Source organism: Musa acuminata, chromosome BXJ2-5 (assembly GCF_036884655.1).
Source record: "Musa acuminata AAA Group cultivar baxijiao chromosome BXJ2-5, Cavendish_Baxijiao_AAA, whole genome shotgun sequence".
In the NCBI taxonomy this organism is placed as follows: domain Eukaryota; kingdom Viridiplantae; phylum Streptophyta; class Magnoliopsida; order Zingiberales; family Musaceae; genus Musa; species Musa acuminata.
In genome coordinates this window covers 47,969,866-47,988,655 of record NC_088342.1, presented here as the reverse complement: position 1 = coordinate 47,988,655, position 18,790 = coordinate 47,969,866, and the positions used below count along the sequence as shown (strand labels likewise).

Sequence of the window (18,790 nt, the reverse complement as noted above, 5' to 3'; positions counted from 1 at the left end):
CTACGGTGAGGATGGGTCAGTTGTGTGCAATCGGAAATACCGAGCTTGACTTGACCAATACCCAAATCTATCAATATATATATATATATAAACCTATCTAAGAGAGAGAAGCTACGCACATGCCCGTCGTCGTGAGCCGAGGCTTGAGTGAAGTCGGGCACGAACATTTCTGTACCCGACTTTTATTTACATTTATACCGAAAGAAGAATCTTTCAAAGTGTGCTATTGTTAACCATGTATATTATTAGGAATCAAACATTGAGATATTTAGGAATTTATCACATGTGATTCTAGTGAGGAGTAATCGGCCAAAAGCAAAGTCCGCACTGAAGCTGCTTCCAACGGAGAGAGAGAGAGAGAGAGAGCGCGTCAATAAATACGCAGGCAAATCACCCCCTTCCTCCCCACGCCACAGACCAGCAACAAACCATGAGGCTGTTGTATTCATTTCCTCGTCCCAGGATCTCCCTCCGCTACATCTGGCCCTGGTCTTGGGCTGTGACTGCTCCCAAGAAGATGGTAGCCATGGCGAAGAAAGAAGCGGAACTGGTGAACGGCGGGGAGCCGCAAGGGAAGTTCGAGTCCGCGAACCGCCCGCCGTTCAAGATCGGCGACGTCCGGGCGGCCATACCGAGCCATTGCTGGGTGAAGGACAAATGGCGGTCCATGAGCTACGTCCTTCGCGACGTCGTCGTCATCGCCGCGCTTGCGCTAGCCGCCGGCCATCTTAACAGTTGGATCTTCTGGCATGTCTATTGGCTCGCCCAAGGCACCATGTTTTGGGCCATTTTTGTCCTAGGACATGACTGGTACTCCATCATCTCACTGTCTTCTACGCTCGCATTGCTGTAGCTTAGACTTTAGAAAGATGTAATGATGTTTTTCGCTGTGAGCTGATCAACGAATGTGCGATAGAGTCAGAACAGAGGAACTAACAGGACTTGTGTTGGCAGTGGGCACGGGAGCTTCTCCGACAGTGTGCGGCTGAACAATGTGGTGGGGCACTTGCTTCACTCCGCCATTCTGGTGCCATACCATGGATGGTGAGTCTTGCTTCCACCTCATCTCCAGCTCCCTAACCAGGAGCCCATGGTCGGAGTTCGCAGATATGTATACACATTATTATTATTATTATTATTATTGCTATTCTCATCCGTTGGGGTTTGGAGCAGGAGGATTAGCCACAGAACTCATCACCAGAACCATGGGAACGTTGACAAGGATGAATCGTGGCACCCGGTCAGTAATAATTATCTCTTTCTTTGCTTCTAAACATTGCAAATGCAAACGTCTTGCTGGTTTATCCTTTCTAGTTCTTGTAGAAGCTGGTTCAGAATATTTCGGTCGTATGGCATTCGATTCTGAGTCCTTTCTAGTTTATGTACAGCTTGAAAGTTGTTCAGCTCGGTGAGCCTATTTAGGAAAACGTGGTAATGCATTTCCTATGTAGAGTTGATAATCGGAATCGAACACTGGGATCTCCAGTTCAGTTCAATTTAGAACAAGATTAGAAGTTCCTTGAGAGGAGGGTAGCTCTGGTTGCCGGAGGACAACTCCCAACATTCTGTAGCCAACTAGTAGTGGACGAGTTCCAGGCTGTTAGTTTCAGGAACGGTGAGCCCACTACAAGTTTTGATTAGCGTGTCAGTGAAGATGGTCGGACCCCATTTTATGTCTAGGGCGACGGTCGACCACAAGATTGTTGGAAATCCAGCAATGGAATTATTTTTTTGCTGGAATGGGGCCTGACACCTACAGCCCTAAGAGAGGGGTTGGATTCTGCCTCAAGAAGAAGAAAAAGGCACCCGTGGCTCGACCTGTCTCGGTCTTTTTTCTTTGATCGAGTCTCTTTTTCGAGCAACTTGCAAACAGCCCACACTAAAGCTGTTCTCCGCTCCTTCCTGTGCACTGTTCTCTCTCTCTCTCTCCTCTGCACCGTCTCAACTTTTCTGCTGGATATGACCTTGAGACATGGGAACTTGTGACAATTATGCCACAGTATGTAAATGACCGATCATCCATCGCTCTTCCTATGGGAGCGTGCGAACTTGGCGCTGCTCTCACATGTTTCTTCAGTCCACAGTGCTAATTATATATTGTTCAGTCACTAGTCGACAGGAGATACAGTAATATCTCCCAGGACTACTTGACTGTGAATATTCTTTGATTAAGTGGAATAAAAAAAATACCCCGGGAATTATTACATTTTCTCGATGAACAACCCAATCCATCATCAAGGATTCATGTTTAAGGGACTTGATGGATTCATGTTTAAGGGACAGGGTGATGCAGATCGTAGAGTTGTCCAATCCATGCTCCTGTCACTGACAACGAACGAGCCCCACAGGTGTGGGATGGTGTTGTCATTGATTGAAGGTGAATGATTGATATTTGTGGCAGACTATTGTCAGAGATGCGTGATCTTTCCTCAGATCTTTGGATCACAGCATATCCTGACATTTATGGCATGTTAAACCCGATAGGATCCATGCTAGCTCTCCAGAGTTTGATGCTCGAGTCTGGCTATGGAGTTTGCAAGAATTCACCTGCAATACTTGAGATTCTCGCTCCACTCTTTTTGCCCTCCCAAGTAATCTTTCTCATCATAGATTGGGGCCTTCGATGAAATTATTAGTCGATCTGCTTTGCCAAATGGAATTGACTTGTGCTTTGTTTCAGTTAACCGAGAAGACATACAGGGGAATGGCTTCGTCCAGCCGAACGTTGCGTTTCAGGTTACCTTTCCCCTTGTTTGCCTTCCCTGCCTACCTGGTGAGTCCACCGAGTCTAACCCAAGATGACAGGCCTTGCCAATTCTTTGAACTTAAATCTCTTCTTCGTGGCTGTGATCCGACAGTGGTGGAGAAGCCCCGGGAAGGAAGGCTCTCACTTCCTGCCCAACAGCAAACTGTTTCATCCGGAGGAGAAACAAGATGTGATGGTATCAACCATCTGCTGGTCAGCCATGGTGGCATCGCTTCTCATTTTGTCCTGGGCGTACGGCCCTGTTGCGGTGCTCAAATTCTACGGCGTACCACACTTGGTGAGTAATAATAGTATATATCCATGAGAAGTTGACGATTAACTTACAAAAAGCATGGCCTGCGATTGCAACTGATGCAGTAATCTCCAACTTCCTTGGATCAGGTCTTCATCATGTGGTTAGATCTGGTTACTTACCTGCACCACCATGGCCACCGCGAAAGGCTCCCCTGGTACCGTGGCAAGGTAAGACGATGCTCCCCTCCCTCATCATAAAACTCAAGGACAGTCCAGTTGGTTCTTTCGTCTTTTTTTGTGAGCTGCTCTATAGGTTATATATGCACACGACAACATCTTATAATGGTGATGGGCCGGCCAGTTATCAATATAGGTTATTGCATACAGACGTACATGTTATATGTAGTGAATTCAGCATCTTATGATGGTGGTGGGGCACTCATCAATTGATTGACAAATCAAGTTATGATGTGGAATTCTCCACAGAAGTGCCGAGCAAGTCAACCAAATTCAAAGCAACGAGTAACGTCCCAGGTTTAAAGCAACTAGCTAGCTAGTACCACCTCACCAGGGCCCATTACCCAACACACACACAGGTCGAGAGAGAGAGAGAGAGAGAGAGAGAGAGAGAGAGAGAGAGGCATTACTCGTCAAAGCAACTGTTCTTGTTGAAGGTTGAGGCTCGAACATCAAAATCTGACGCGAACAAGGCCTGCTTCTCACATGCATGCCTGCTTTCCAAGACCAGTTAATTCGGGCAGGGTTGTGAATCCTCCGAATTGACCTTCGCGGAGACAATTTAGTCATGGTGTTTATGCTGCTCGGCAATCGACTTAAGTAGAGACTTTTGTCCTTTTAGCTCGCATCATCACCTTTCACCTTCTTCCTTCCATCTTGTAGGAATGGAACTATCTGCGAGGAGGGCTGACGACAATGGACAGAGACTACGGGTGGATAAACAACATCCACCATGACATCGGAACTCATGTCGTGCACCACCTCTTCCCCCAGATACCACACTACAACCTAGTAGAAGCAGTAAGCATACAGTCACGCTCCTAATCCATTTCCCTCTCTCCTCGATCCATGACGATGTATTCTGTGCACTAACATGTTCTTTCTTCCACTCTTCTGTTCCAGACAAAGGCTGCTAAGCCTGTACTCGGCAAGTATTACCGAGAACCAGAGAAATCTGGGCCTCTTCCACTCCACCTCTTTGGCGTTCTGCTCAGGAGTCTAAGAGTCGATCACTTTGTCAGCGACGAGGGAGATGTTGTCTACTACCAGACCGACCCTCGGCTGTACGCTGGCTGGCAGCAAAAATCCCATTGAAGCAAGCCAGCCTCCGATGTCGCTCTACACACAAGGAAGATTGTTCGTGTCTTGATGCCTTACACAGTAAAACTAGAGTAGTCGATTACTGTAATGGGCTTGGGCGATCCGGAGAGAGAGAGAGAGAGCAACGATGGTGGTGAACTCGATTAATTTTCTCTTCTTTACTTGAAAGAAAAAGAAGCTGTGGCGCGAATATATTATCTAGTCTCATCAACTGCTGAACAATGGTGCTGCAACAACAGCATCTTCATTTTGTCTTGAAAACTATTTTCTTTGGAATAAACAGTCGATTCCCTTCGATGTCTGGTTCCTTTCATTCTTCTTCAACTGTTTGAAGGAAAGAGTTGCCGAAGAAGAAGATCACTGCCCTACTGGCAATATACTCACTGCTAAATGTATGACTTCATGATACTTTGGTTCAGAGAAGAGGTCGAGTTCTTCCGGTACGCTTGCTTTGTGGAAGACGAAGACGGAGGCGAGCGCACGCAAGAAGCAACAACCAAGAGGAGCTGCTCACACGAATACAAAGCCACCACACACCAAACACTTTTCCTTGTTTTCGTTGGTTCGCATCCGGCAGGCAGAGACTGACCCCCGCAAAAGAAGCCTTCGCTCCTCCCCAGTCTTTTTACACTGCTTTCGTCTTCTTACCTTCCTTTGGAGCGAGTCAAAAAATATCGATGCAACTCCACTTGCCATCATCATGATGGGGGGTTCTTTTGAACGTTGGGGGAGACACCCAACGGTCCTCTCTCTCGATCGACTTCCCTGCCCTTCCCACTGCTCCCTTCCCATTTACCGACAAAGTTCTCGGCTTGCCCCAATCTAAAGCTTGCCCGAGACAAAAAAGAAAAGCCCAAATTTATGTGAAACCCTAGCGATCTCGCCGGTGTTCGATCGCGTTCTGGGAGCAAAGAGGCCGGATCGGAGCCCCGAATGGGCAACTGCTGTCGTTCGCCAGCGGCCGTGGCCCGGAAGGATGTCAAGACCCACTTCCCCGGAGCCCGCCACGACCATGGCGGCCCCGGCGCCCGTGGCAAGAACCACGACCACGACGACGACCACCACCAGCAACAGAACGGTGGCGGCGGCGGCCACTCCAAGCGGATGACGGTGCTGAGCAGCGATGCCAAGTCGGAGGGTGCGGTCGAGGAGAGGTACGTGCTTGACCGGGAGCTCGGCCGCGGGGAGTTCGGCGTCACCTACCTCTGCATGGATCGCGACACCAGGGAGCTCTTCGCTTGCAAGTCGATCTCGAAGCGGAAGCTGCGGACGGCGGTGGACGTGGAGGACGTGCGGCGGGAGGTGGCCATAATGCGGCACCTGCCGAGGAGCCCCAGCATCGTGAGCCTGCGGGAGGCGTGCGAGGACGACGGCGCCGTTCACTTGGTGATGGAGCTGTGCGAGGGCGGGGAGCTTTTCGATCGCATCGTGGCGAGGGGGCACTACTCGGAGCGCGCGGCGGCCGTCGTCATGAAGACGATCGTCGAGGTCGTGCAGCTGTGCCATCGGCATGGCGTCATCCACCGTGACCTCAAGCCGGAGAACTTTTTGTTCGCTAACAAGAAGGAGAACTCGCCATTGAAGGCAATCGACTTCGGGCTGTCTATATTCTTTAAGCCTGGTGAGTCTACACCTCCACCAGATCCGTATGCGCTGCTTCTGGTTGATTGTGGTGCTACAGTAGCTCGATTGTGCCATTCTTTCAGACGTCCTGCTGCTAAATTTCTGAGTTTGTTTAGAGATGGAATGCCATCCTAATTGGCGCTTTAATTTCTTAGTATATCCTGGTCTTCACATGCTTCTGTCGAAGAAATATCTGTGGTTGTGTTGAATTTGGCAAGTTCAAGGTTGCCAGTATATCTCGTTGATGCTATTACATGTCCTATGCCATGGCAATGGTGAACCTATGCCTAATAGGTTAACAACAGAAAAGAAGTTCAAACTACAATGCAGAATAAAGCTCTTCCAAAACTTCACTTTCAACCTAGCAATTCTTTGTTGATTACTCTTGTAAGGGTTGTTCCTTGTGTCACTGCTACCATAACTTGTGTCTTTTCCTTGTCTCACTCTGACATTCTAGTTTATGTGTTGTATTCTTTGATCTTGCAGATTATCACCGTCATGGTTGCACTTGTTCTGCAGCCAATAAGTCCTAGTTCTAAGATAAATATATCCTGAAAATCTTACCTTTGTTATCACATTCTCTGTCGCCATGCTTTTCAACATAGCAATTCTGGCTTTTGTCCTTCAACTTATTTCTCTAGGTAGCCTAGTTTATGGCTATGTGATCTATGATTTTAGGATGGATGCATCCAACCGATCAATGATAATTTCAGTTTGATATCTCATAAGAAGAATTTGACTTCGGGTTCCCCGAAGGCTGGACTTTGTTGATTGGCACTTGAAGAATCTAATATCTTGGATGCTTAAATAGTTCAAATAAGACTGTTGTGTATATGTGAAGAATTGTGTAAAGGATGCTGTTGGACTGTAGGGGATGTCTGACTGTGAAGAGGACAAGGGTTGGACAACAGAAACGTTCAATAGGGACCAAACATATATTCGAGTCAAAAGATTGGAAGAAAATCAGATCTCCATTTTAATTTGCTCTATTGTCCTGGATGATCTTTTCTTAACATACAAAATTACTGTGAGGTGTGCCCGATGCCTATAAATATGAGTGCTCCTTTCATCATGCAAATGCATACATTCTTTTCATTTTAAATCCATGCAATAAGTAATCTGCATTCTTTTTCTCTGTTACAGGTGAAAGGTTTTCTGAGATTGTTGGAAGCCCGTACTACATGGCTCCTGAAGTTCTAAAGCGGAATTATGGACCAGAGATTGACATATGGAGTGCGGGAGTTATTCTCTACATCCTCCTATGTGGAGTTCCCCCATTTTGGGCTGGTAAGATTTCTACTAATGAGTCCACCATGTATTGTTGAATATACCTATATTTCAGATACTTCATTCTGCTACATCTGCAAATATATAATCTACTGCCTTTTAAATACATTTGTTTATCTCTTGTTAATTCTGCAAGTAAATTTTCTGTCTGATAAGAAATATAATATATGTCTAAACTGCAGAAACCGAACAGGGAGTTGCACAAGCCATTCTTCGTGGGATTATAGATTTCAAGCGTGAACCATGGCCTAGTGTCTCAGAAAATGCTAAAAATTTGGTTCGGCAGATGTTGGAACCTGACCTCAAGCTTCGGTTAACGGCAAAGCAAGTGCTTGGTATGGTACATTGCATGTTCATGTCAGTTGCTATTCAAATCATTGGCCCAGTTTGTACATGATTTTGTTAAATTATGCTTGGGCAAATATCTAGATAATTCATCAGATTCTTCTGATTTATTTTGGGTGTCATTTGCTTATTTGTGGTTCCATCCAATTTCATTGTCAATTCGTTCATCTCATGACAACTTAGATTTGTTGGCTTTGAGTTTCTTAAATGACTGACCTGAATTGAGGAACTAAGATTTTCATTCATTTTTCAGTTAGATGTAAGAATGTGAAGAAGAAACAAAATAGACTGACTCACTCTGCAAGGACAACACACTTCTTGCATAGGAATGATGAATGTCCTGACATGCAGTAAATGATGCCTGCATCTGAGTTTATTGGAAAGGCTATATATCAGAAAGTGAAATGCCACTTGAACTGAAGTCGCTCCTGTCTCAGTTGAGACTCTAAAGTGGACACCGCTCTGCATTGACTTGATATATCTCCGTGTCAAACATCTGGCACATATTTTCTTTGCCATTCATCAACTCATGCTTCTCTAGTCATATGGTAACTGTGCCAAAGTTAAAGGATTCAATTTAGCATAGCAAGAACCAAGCACAACTCGCTTATGACAACTACAAATTGTCCTATGTTGTCAACTGAACATTGCATAATAGTGTTCACAAACTTGATATTAGCTATGCTCCATCACCTTACCTGCTCTCTGTTTCTCATTGTCATTGACGAGCAGAATTTGCAAATTGAAAGAAACCATTGTTTTATAAGCTGTTGGGTTGGAGAAGTTATACACGGTGAGAGAGCATATTTGGACAGCTCCACAAATTCTTGCACATATACTAATATTCTAGGACCCCTTAGGTCTGTGGCCCTCTACAATTAGGTTTTAAGACTCATTATTGCCACCTCTTACTCATTCCCTCCCGATAAATGAGTCCTAAAGTTCGGAAGCTGGATCCAAAGGAAGGATCTAATTAATAATTCTTTAGAAGTTTATCATGACTGAATATCCATGTTTAGTGTGTTTTCCAAAGGTGGGAGAATTATTAGACTTACAAAGGATTAGATGAATGCAATCTTGTTTTTTTGCCTAGATAATCATCTTGGCATATTTATCTGTTTGTACCAGGTGTAAGTCCGGTACAAGTGCTAAACTGGGCGGTACAAGGCCCATACCAAGCGTGGTATCAGGCTTAAACCCTCATGTTTACCCGTGTATCGATAGGTCATCCGATCGGTAGATACCGCCTGTACCAAATCATATCGGGCAGTACTGAAAACACTAGATGAAAATGCTATGGAAAATTTGGGATCATGTGTTAACTATAATTGTCTTTTTTTCTATCTTGATGTCCTACTCTTGTCTACTAATTTCAAGTGCAATCTTCTTTTTTGGACATATATGTTGAACTGATGCTTATGTACACATATTCTTGCAGAACATCCTTGGCTTCAAAATGCTAAAAAAGCTCCGAATGTACCACTTGGTGATGTTGTCAAGTCAAGGCTGAAGCAGTTTTCGAGGATGAATAGATTTAAAAGGAAAGCATTGAGGGTTCGTTGCACCACATTGTCTGGCTTAAATATATAAGATTTTCTCACATTTGTGTATATCTTAATTTTGGTTATTTTGAATAGGTTATTGCTGATCACTTGTCTAACGAAGAAGTTGAAGACATAAAAGAGATGTTTAGGATGATGGACACTGACAACGATGGCATTGTTTCGCATGATGAACTCAAATCTGGACTTGCTAAGTTTGGTTCACACCTTATGGAGTCTGAAGTGCAGATGCTCATTGAAGCTGTAAGTATATTTTATTATTTTACATGTGTGCATGAAGTTCAGCCGCATATTTTTAAGCCCAAAATTTTCAGCCTCATATTTGTGGAATGGCATCAAAAGTAAAAAGGTTAATCTATTTCAGTGCTTTTCTTTGATGTCTGGTCTGCCTTACACTCTCCAAAGTTTTTAGTGATGATCGGCATTGACCTTTTTGAAAAATCAGTTCCAAGTTAGTTTCACGGAACACATGGACTGGATCTCATCAGAGAGAATTATACTGCAAAATCTGAACTTTCAAATTTGCCAAACAGGTTGATACCAATGGAAAAGGGACCCTAGATTATGGAGAGTTTGTAGCTGTATCTCTTCATCTACAAAGAATGGCAAATGATGAGCATATCAGGAGGGCCTTCTCCTTTTTTGACAAAGACGGGAATGGCTTTATTGAACCAGAGGAACTGCGTGTGGCACTAGCAGAAGATGGATCTCCTGATAGCATGGATGTTGCAAACGACATTTTACAAGAAGTTGATACTGACAAGGTAGCTATCTCTATCTCTTCCATCCATGGACGCCTCATCTTCAGCCTCTCCATTTCCTAACAAGCTAGGTTTTATTGTTTATTATTTTTATTTTTTTGTATTTACAGGATGGGCGAATCAGCTACGATGAATTTGTGGCAATGATGAAGACTGGGACAGATTGGAGAAAGGCTTCACGGCACTACTCAAGAGGAAGATTTAACAGTCTCAGCATCAGACTAATGAAGGATGGGTCCTTAAACTTGGGCAATGAATGAACAGATGGAACCCCTGCTTGTCTGTTGTTGAGAATCGGTCCACTCCTACGCCCAAAATGATTTTTGTATTTTGATTATTTTGGTTAGCGGACTTCCATGTGCAGTGGTGTGCTTGTTGCCATGTGAAATCGAGGCTGTCTGGTATAATGTGTTGTGTTTGCTGCAAGTGTTGTACCATATGGGGCTTGTTTGTGTAATATGACCATGGTTCAGAAGAGGACATCCTACCAGCTGAGCCTCGGAAATTTACGGAGATATATGCTGTTCTAGGCAATATTACTTTTCATTCTAAAGCACCAAACCTGATACTTGGTACACCACATCGATGCGTATGGATCATCCGTCCATCGACGGACATGTAAAAAATTATAATTTGAATGGTTGGTGAAGCCCAGTATCTTGTGTATTTTATTTATGTATTGTGGAGCAGACTGGTTTGCTTGTGTTGCATCCTGAGGATATTATTTATATTTCGTTTAGTTAAAGATCAGCAGTTGCATCTTTAACAAATATGCTTCGGTTGTCAATAAGATAAGGGTTTGTGTGGAATGACTTTTGATGGTCGTACATGTTTTGAGCTTTTGTATTGCGACTTGTCATGACAAGCTTTTGCAGAACATAAATAGATTACGACAAGCATACTGATAAGATTTTTTCCGAGGTTCGATTAACAAAAACCCGCAGAGCAACAATAATTGCCATCTTTTTCTTTGTGTGAGGCTCCAACACGCAGATCCACACTGGTTTTTCCTTGACTTTTGCTCCTCACTTTGCTGCCTCACCCCATACATGGTACTATTTGTACTTTCTGGAGATCCAATGCCAACGTTCGATCGACATCGCATTTACACTCGAGGAGCCAGAAATCGACTTTACTGGCTAATTAATGATTGCATCTCCAGTGTTCTTACGGTGGTGGTGGTCGAGAGCATTGATGGTGCTGTCCTTTGTGATCACACATGCATCCCAAAGAAGGGGCACTCTCCCATGCCGTGATCTGAGCCATGATCCATGGGCTTCGCCGAAGAGAGCAATGGCCTCGAAAGAGAGGGCGAAGACTTCCCTTAGTGGCAGTGGTAGCCCAGGACAACGATACGGCGTAGGCAAAATTGACTTAGCCGCAAATGCGATTCAATTCAGCGGCAACGTCGAAAGTTTGCCGAAGCTTTAAGGTTCAAGAACTGGAATGAGTCACATGGAGTTTTTGAAGTGCCACTTTCACGAGTTCAAATGACGTACTGACCGACTCTCTCGCCATGGTGCCATGTTCTTGTGTCAGCTGTGAGCACCGATGGGCACGCCGATTGAGATGGACCGCGTACTCTCTGCGACGTCCTGTCGATCCTGTGAGCTACGGATCACAACGTGCAGATCGTAGCAGTAACATGCGTGAGTGTGTCCTGCTTTGCAGATGCAAAAACTACGCTGCATTTGTTCCGGTTACATTATATGTATCGGTAGTGAACGGTAAAACAACTGGCGTTCGTATTTGAAGTTCTTCTAGAATTCCCCACTGCTATCTTTGTGGCAAAGAGATGATAAGCTCCGACACATGGCCTTTCGTTTCCCTCTCATCCCTTTCGACCCTAATTAGTAGCGCACTGTGTGGAAGTGACAGCAGGAAGAAGCTACCGAGGGGCTCAATGCATATCCACTCACTACATCATATTCACGTCGCCACTCGCTTGGGAAGAAGAAGAACAGGAGAAAGGTGTGAGGAAGTGACGGGAAGAGTGAGTTCTCACACCAATGCTCTGGCCATGGCTGTCGGCCACTGCCACTGCCACTGGCGCCGCGCGCGGCCGCATTCGCAATGACACGCATCAAGAACACGTTGCTTTGCAGAAAGATAACCATCGATGGGCAAGTTGATGATGCCTATCTCAGGAAGCGAAGCTTTGACCGTACTCTCCCTTGGTGTCGTAGATGCAATGAATCTGCTACTTACACGTGCTGGAGAAGATGAATGACTGTAATATTATATTAGACAACGAGGGAAGAATCAACTAAGATTAATTTTCGGTGACAATTAGCGAGATTAATCATTTTTGTGGCTTGAATTAGATTTGCGTGTTTTTGTTTATGTCCAACGAAGACGAATGACTCGGTGGTGGATGATGTGTTTGTGTGTGTGTGTGTGTCAACCCAATCAAAGGACGATGAATGATAATGTTTCATTGTGCATTATGATTTGCGAAATTGTTGATACGCTCAAAGCAAAACACCAATCGGCTCTAATCTCCCCGACCTCAACTGGATTATCTCTCCTTCATTTATGAATCGCAACAACGCTTTTATGCATGCAATTTTAAACACATTTGATTCTGCGTCTCTTTCGCAGCATTACAAGCCAAACGTTACACCGTCGCCATCACCACTAATCCCTCTCTTTCACGGCATTTCTACTCTCCCTTCGGTTCACCCTCTCCATCCTCGTCTATATATACGCACCCCCAGATGACGCTTATGGTTGTGGCCAAACAAACAAGTTCGCCTACTGTGATACCGTTGTTGTTGGGGTTGTCATCGTCTCTGCTTCTGGAGCTTGGAGTTGCAGTAAGCTCATGGACTGCCTTCAGGAATGGCCAGAACCGGTTGTTCATGTCCAGGCCTTGTCGGACAGCGCTCTGACGACGATTCCAGACCTGTACATTAAGCCGCCGTCCGAGCGCCCGTCGTCGGACAAAGGCGTCGCCACGCCCCACATCCCGGTGATCGACCTGGGAGGGCTGGCGGAGGGCGCGGCTGAATGCCGCGCCACCATCTGCGCCGTGGCGGACGCGTGCCGCTCCTGGGGATTCTTCCAGGTGGTGAACCACGGGGTGAGCCCGGACCTGGTCAGGAAGGTCCGGGAGGTATGGCGTGGCTTCTTCCGCCTCCCCATGGCGGAGAAGCAAGCGTACGCCAACAACCCCAGGACTTACGAAGGCTACGGCAGCCGCGTCGGCGTCGAAAAAGGTGCCATCTTGGATTGGGGTGACTACTTCTACCTCCACCTCCTCCCCGAGTCCATTAAGAACCAAGACAAATGGCCTGCCCTGCCGTCTTCTTGCAGGTGCATATCAAGCGCAATAACTCATATGACAGGACAGTAAGAACGGAATAAGCCCAATTATATGGACCTATATTTACAATGGACGTGCATGATTGTGATTGAACAGGCAGACGGTGCAGGAGTACGGAGACGAGATGGTGAAGCTGTGTGGGACGCTGATGAAGGTGCTATCCATAAGCCTGGGCTTGGACGTGGATCAACTGCAGGCCGCCTTCGGAGGCGACGACGTAGGCGCCTGCCTCCGTGTGAACTACTATCCGAGGTGCCCGCAGCCGGAGCTCACCCTCGGCCTCTCCCCGCACTCCGACCCGGGCGGCCTCACCGCCCTCCTGGCTGACGACTCCGTCAAGGGCCTCCAAGTTCGGAGAGGCGACGATTGGGTGACCGTCCAGCCCGTCGCCGGCGCTTTCATCGTCAACATCGGCGACCAGATTCAGGTGCTCTCGCTCTCTCTCTCTCTCTCTCTCTCTCTCGGCGATTCCTCGAGGTCAAAGTTTTAGCCGTTTTGTTCCCGCGGATCTTTACGTCGTCCAGGGAAACTGGAGTCACATGCAAGCATATCTCAACCATGTCCTGTGAGACGACGCTTGTCTGCAAAGTTGTCTTCCCTCCGCAACCTTCCTCGTTCACTCTTACAACCTTCCTCTTGCGGTGTTCGTTGTGAGCGTTACTTTATGATTCCGTTGACCCATCTCACCACCCAGCTTGTGTCTTCTGCCACTTGTTCCAATCATACGTGGGTAAATATATATATGTATATATATATCTTATATTTCTTGTGTTAATGCTACAGATTTTGAGTAACGCAAAGTATAAGAGCGTGGAACATCGAGTGACAGTGAATGCAGCGCAGGAGAGACTGTCGCTCGCCTTCTTCTACAATCCGCGGAGCGACTGGCCGATCGCGCCGGTCGGCCAGCTCGTGACGCCGCAGAGGCCGCCGCTCTACCAGGCGACGACCTTCGACGAGTACCGCATGCACGTCAGGAAGAATGGGCCGACGGGGAAGACGCAGGTGGAATCATTGAAGGCCATATGATCCATCCGAGCGTCAGCTAATCAAAGCGTGACCTAACGAACCATCTTTAGCTAATACTCATGTTCGCACATCATGCCATTTATCGAGCTTGTTTGTGTTATAATCTTTAGCTAATACTGATGATAAGCTGTGGATTAAGAGCGTTGTTCCACATGAAGCTTTCCATGACACATTGAAGCAGTCATTGTTCCGAGGGAAGCAGACATTTTTCAATCAAAAGATATAAAGGAAGCAGACGATTTACTATCTGCATAAATAAATTGTCCTTGCTCATAGATTTATTGGACATCTACTGTTGCAATATTGATTGTTCCACTGCTTCTACCTATTGACATGATAATTGCTGAAACAAGAACATCAAATGTTCTTAACAGATTAAAGAAGCATTCACCAAGTCTAAAACAAGTGCCTTCATGGATTTATATAGACAGCTGGTAAAAGTTGCCTTGTTCAGAGAACATGTATGCTTCATACTTGGATGCAAGAACAAAAAGGAGTCCTGGTTTTCACACAAACCCTATGATCATACTCAACATGCCGCTGCTGTGTCTCTGATCATTGTGATCATGTTCTAAGATGAACGAGACACGATCAGAGAGGCAACAAACTCCGTATATAGGATCCATAACGACTCACTTCCATTTTAGGATCCCCATTAATGTCTTGAGCTGGAATGATCCCACGGCCTCCACAGCTGCAATCCTCAGCACCCTTCTCATCTGCTTCGACCAGACCAATATATGTGCTCTCTGCTGTTCATGGGAAGTTGGAAGATGAAGTAGGGCTAAGCTGACTATGCTGTTGTTAGGAAGCTCAGTGACATAACGACGTCAGTCATTAACGGGCGAACCGAGGCCTCTTCTTGGAGGCACATTGCAGCAACGGCAATTGCTTGGCTCAAGCCTTTTGCTGGATAATCCCCCCGTAAAAGTGGATCGACTAGCTCAGGGAACCTCTTCTGATCTCTGAACATCGGCATTGCCTGTCAAGAAGACAAGTTGGTTTATGTAAAAAAGATGGATAATCTAAACAATGAACATGATAGGAAGCAATGATATATGTGATACTTGATGATTCCAAAGATTTCCATGCGTATCAGCTACAACAAGTTTCATCAAGAAAAGATAAGACTTGATAATTTCATACCCAAGTGACGAGATTCTGATCGTCTGTTGGCCTTGACGTGTCGATGACCCTCCTTCCTGTGATCAACTCAAGCATAACAACTCCGAAGCTGTATATGTCCGACTTCAAGGTCAGATGACCTGTTCTTGCATACTCGGGTGCACAGTAGCCATATGTACCCATCACCCTGGAAGAAACATGGACATTATCCCCCATAGGACCTAGCTTTGCAAGTCCGAAATCCGAGAGTTTTGCATTGAAATCTTTGTCAAGTAGAATATTAGATGACTTAAGATCACGGTAGATCACAGGCGGGTTGGCCTTCTCATGCAAATACTCTAGACCTTGAGCAGCACCATAAGCTATCTTCATCCTAGTATACCAGCTGAGGGGTTTCTGATTAGGTGAGATGTCTGGAATCAGAAAAATATTCTCATTATTCCCCAAGTAATCAAGATTTATTTTTTCAAATTCAAACAGTTGTTACTTTTTTTCCCACATGTCCTTGTAAAAAGAACAAGCAAAAGCAGAGTGTTAGCAGCTGTAAAAAGAACAAGCAAGGTTGAAAAACTGTTACTGGTTTTCTAACTATGCAGAATTATAATTTGAAGTCACAGCAAATAATTGAAGTCTGATGAGCAGGTCATTTTAAAAGTATCTAGTCTTTTTGCACCAATATCGAGTAGTCTATGGAGTCAATTTTGAAGTTAAGAAGACTCCTAAAAGTTTTGGTGTAGGATTAGTTCATTTATAAATCAAATACAACAGGAAAGAACTTCCTCACAAGTTACCTATTGGATCGCAGTTTATGCTAACTTAACCTACGACACATGGTGAAATTTTCCTAGACCTGCTAAGAATTATAATAGAATAGAAGAGGGCAGGACACTAGAATAAATCTTCCTAAAAGCTCAATTCATGAAAAGAAAAATCAAATACATGAAATATGTGATTAGGTCCAACATGCCACAACTATATGCATGCATGGATGGAAGATGTAAACCAAGCTACTCAAATGACAGTACCAAGCAAATGGTCTTCTAAGGAGCCCATAGGCATATACTCGTAGACCAAAAGTCTTTGATCACCATCAGCACAGTATCCGATAAGCTTGACTAGATTTTGATGATGGAGCAGACTGAGCATCAAAACTTCAACAAGAAATTCTTTGTTGCCTTGGAAGCCATTCCTGTCGAGCTGTTTAACAGCTACAATCTAACTTCCAAAAGAATTAGAATCTTATGAGAAAAAGTCATATAACTCGATAAGAGTTATCTTAAAAAGGCCAAGAAAAAGTTCATACACTGAAAGATAGACTTCATTACCTGTCCGGATTTCTCAACACGACCCTTGTAAACTCTACCAAACCCTCCTTCACCCAGAAGGCATTCAGGTCGAAAATTCTTTGTAGCCAAAGCAAGCTCACGGAATGTGAATGTTTGTGCTGCAATATTTCCATTTCCAGCATCATTTTGGGTTGTTTCAGTGGAGGCTTCCTGAGTTGGATACTCTGCATGGTGAAATGATCCAAGTAAAGCTATAAGAGAGTAATGGCAGGAGAAGTAGTATCTGACTGACTGATGTTGTGTTCTTGGCTGCATAACCCCCTAAAGTGTGTGTTCACTAATAATGTCATGCTAGGCAAGCGATTTTGACATACAATTCACTCGGATAGGCAGATTGTCCCCAAGTACTACAGAGATTACAGAACAAATGTCTCTCAAGAGGAAAAGAAAGTTTTGCTTTCCTACATCCAATAACATTCGATGGATTTAAAGTTTGATTTGGTTTTATTAGTGGAAGGTTAATAAAGGTAAGAATCAGGCTAATAACCTTCAACCGACAGGCTGACTCGAAGTGACTCTGACCGACCTAACTTTGCATTTTCTGATCCAGCATTAACAAGCAATTGCTTGTCATCACCAGAGTCATCTGTTAAGGCAAAGCTTTGGAGCCTTCCCAAAAGCTCATTGGCATCTATATGCATCTAGCAGCACTAGTAAGGAGGATATCAATGTTCTGATATCAGACAGCTTTTCATCATATTGTGATGAAAATATGGTTATGTTCTCAGTTAATCATGTCAATATTATACCATTCTGGAACTATTTGACCAAAAACACATTAAAAGAAGATTGACAAAGCTTTTCTTTTTTTTTTTCTTCTTCTCTTTTTGCACAATCATTTGGTAGAATCAAGAATCACGTTAACATGCATCAATAGCGGTATGCTCTTAAACAAGGACAAAGCTCACCAGGCATTTTGGTTAGCTCATTATCCTTGGCGACACCTGCGACCAGACTACTTTCCTCTCTCGAGGAGTGCCTCCTCGAGAAACATGGAAAACAACTCATTTCGCAGAACACCACTCTCGATTCTCCTCCACCGCAGCAAATCCCCGAGCAAAGTTTAAGACAACACCATCAACGAATCGGTGACATTCTCCGAAAAGGCATGTGTAATTATCCAATTGGCGACAAATATCAAAGACTTTCCAGCACCCGAGCCCTGAAATCTTCCAAAAGATTCATTCCAACTCCAATGCGGAACTGAAAGCTCTGTACAAACTTCGGATCATCAAAACGTCGAGGTTTGATCGGATGGGCCCCCGGAAAGACTCGAAAGACCTTCCGGGAGAGATCGAAATCCCGGCAAGGGACGCGGGTCGGCACGAAGAGGATATCTTTTGCCGGGACACAAAAGCAAAGGAAGGAAGGAAGGAAGGAGAAACAAAGGCACCTTTTTCGGGCAACGAGCACGGGTGGCTCCGCCGGGAGCGGCGGGTGGGTGAGGACACATTTGACCGCGCTGCGGACCAAACATGGAACCCAATTCGCGGGAGAGAGAAGAGATCCGACTGATGCCGTTAGCCATAATATGTTTTATTTAATACGGAAAAAAAGAAAAGGAAGAGGGAACAAGTCAAGACAACAGCCGTAGATCTCGATATCCAAACCTCGAGATTCGTGCGACGCCAATGCTCATCGTCGATGTGATTGTTGTGGAATACGTGAGGTGAGGTCACAATAGATTCGAGGATGGTCCTATAAAATTGTATTAGGAGTACGTTCGATCGATAAATATCCATCCCATGTTTAAGTAAAAATTATTTGACTTCAAAAAACACATGACGTGGGAGTTAGTTAACTCGCGAGACGATTTATTATACGAAAGTATTAATCTCGAACAACAACGAAGACATACTTGGGAATCACGAAAGGTCGGTGGAACAATTCACGTATGAGGCCAATTGCCTTCGTAATAATTAATTGTCTTATCGTTATGATTATTAAACGTCTTATTTGATGGATGCGTTAAACTAACAAAATATATGATAGATAGGACGTGATGTATCCAAGCATTGCTTATCCGTGTCAACTATCGATGATAATTC

At 44.8% G+C, this 18,790-nt stretch overlaps 4 protein-coding genes across 4 annotated transcripts; 3 read left to right on the top strand and 1 right to left on the bottom strand.

The window, feature by feature from the left end:
* The first annotated feature begins 378 nt into the window (after positions 1 to 378).
* On the top strand, positions 379 to 4,636 carry LOC103986078 (fatty acid desaturase DES3). The gene is made up of 8 exons (XM_009403956.3): positions 379 to 810; positions 955 to 1,044; positions 1,174 to 1,240; positions 2,681 to 2,773; positions 2,859 to 3,044; positions 3,149 to 3,229; positions 3,902 to 4,039; positions 4,142 to 4,636. Exons 1-8 carry the CDS (start codon positions 431 to 433, stop codon positions 4,331 to 4,333), a joined length of 1,227 nt encoding a protein of 408 aa, XP_009402231.2. The 5' UTR covers positions 379 to 430; the 3' UTR covers positions 4,334 to 4,636.
* Positions 4,637 to 4,789: 153 nt separating this feature from the next.
* On the top strand, positions 4,790 to 10,583 carry LOC103986082 (calcium-dependent protein kinase 16). Its single transcript, XM_009403959.3, has 7 exons — positions 4,790 to 5,960; positions 7,106 to 7,249; positions 7,432 to 7,584; positions 9,033 to 9,148; positions 9,232 to 9,399; positions 9,690 to 9,920; positions 10,028 to 10,583. The coding sequence occupies exons 1-7, from the start codon at positions 5,273 to 5,275 to the stop codon at positions 10,175 to 10,177; spliced, it is 1,650 nt and encodes a 549-aa protein (XP_009402234.1). The 5' UTR covers positions 4,790 to 5,272; the 3' UTR covers positions 10,178 to 10,583.
* Positions 10,584 to 12,655: 2,072 nt separating this feature from the next.
* On the top strand, positions 12,656 to 14,502 carry LOC135586379 (jasmonate-induced oxygenase 1-like). The gene is made up of 3 exons (XM_065110278.1): positions 12,656 to 13,232; positions 13,339 to 13,669; positions 14,026 to 14,502. Exons 1-3 carry the CDS (start codon positions 12,742 to 12,744, stop codon positions 14,269 to 14,271), a joined length of 1,068 nt encoding a protein of 355 aa, XP_064966350.1. The 5' UTR covers positions 12,656 to 12,741; the 3' UTR covers positions 14,272 to 14,502.
* Positions 14,503 to 14,995: 493 nt separating this feature from the next.
* On the bottom strand, positions 14,996 to 18,171 carry LOC103986079 (probable serine/threonine-protein kinase PBL25). The gene is made up of 5 exons (XM_009403957.3): positions 17,651 to 18,171; positions 16,722 to 16,906; positions 16,422 to 16,611; positions 15,418 to 15,809; positions 14,996 to 15,253 (listed from the first exon to the last, which is right to left on the bottom strand). Exons 1-5 carry the CDS (start codon positions 17,748 to 17,750, stop codon positions 15,065 to 15,067), a joined length of 1,056 nt encoding a protein of 351 aa, XP_009402232.2. The 5' UTR covers positions 17,751 to 18,171; the 3' UTR covers positions 14,996 to 15,064.
* Positions 18,172 to 18,790: the final 619 nt, after the last annotated feature.

Coding starts and splice junctions, on each gene's coding strand:
- LOC103986078 (XM_009403956.3), top strand. CDS start 431: ATGAGGCTGTTGTATTCATTTCCTCGTCCCAGGATCTCCCTCCGCTAC. Junction 1,045..1,173: donor CTGGTGCCATACCATGGATG/GTGAGTCTTGCT, acceptor GGTTTGGAGCAG/GAGGATTAGCCACAGAACTC. Junction 4,040..4,141: donor ACTACAACCTAGTAGAAGCA/GTAAGCATACAG, acceptor CTTCTGTTCCAG/ACAAAGGCTGCTAAGCCTGT.
- LOC103986082 (XM_009403959.3), top strand. CDS start 5,273: ATGGGCAACTGCTGTCGTTCGCCAGCGGCCGTGGCCCGGAAGGATGTC. Junction 5,961..7,105: donor GTCTATATTCTTTAAGCCTG/GTGAGTCTACAC, acceptor TCTCTGTTACAG/GTGAAAGGTTTTCTGAGATT. Junction 9,921..10,027: donor AAGAAGTTGATACTGACAAG/GTAGCTATCTCT, acceptor TTGTATTTACAG/GATGGGCGAATCAGCTACGA.
- LOC135586379 (XM_065110278.1), top strand. CDS start 12,742: ATGGACTGCCTTCAGGAATGGCCAGAACCGGTTGTTCATGTCCAGGCC. Junction 13,233..13,338: donor GCCCTGCCGTCTTCTTGCAG/GTGCATATCAAG, acceptor GTGATTGAACAG/GCAGACGGTGCAGGAGTACG. Junction 13,670..14,025: donor ACATCGGCGACCAGATTCAG/GTGCTCTCGCTC, acceptor TTAATGCTACAG/ATTTTGAGTAACGCAAAGTA.
- LOC103986079 (XM_009403957.3), bottom strand. CDS start 17,750: ATGAGTTGTTTTCCATGTTTCTCGAGGAGGCACTCCTCGAGAGAGGAA. Junction 16,612..16,721: donor GTGTTGAGAAATCCGGACAG/GTAATGAAGTCT, acceptor TTTGGAAGTTAG/ATTGTAGCTGTTAAACAGCT. Junction 15,254..15,417: donor ATCAGAATCTCGTCACTTGG/GTATGAAATTAT, acceptor TCTTCTTGACAG/GCAATGCCGATGTTCAGAGA.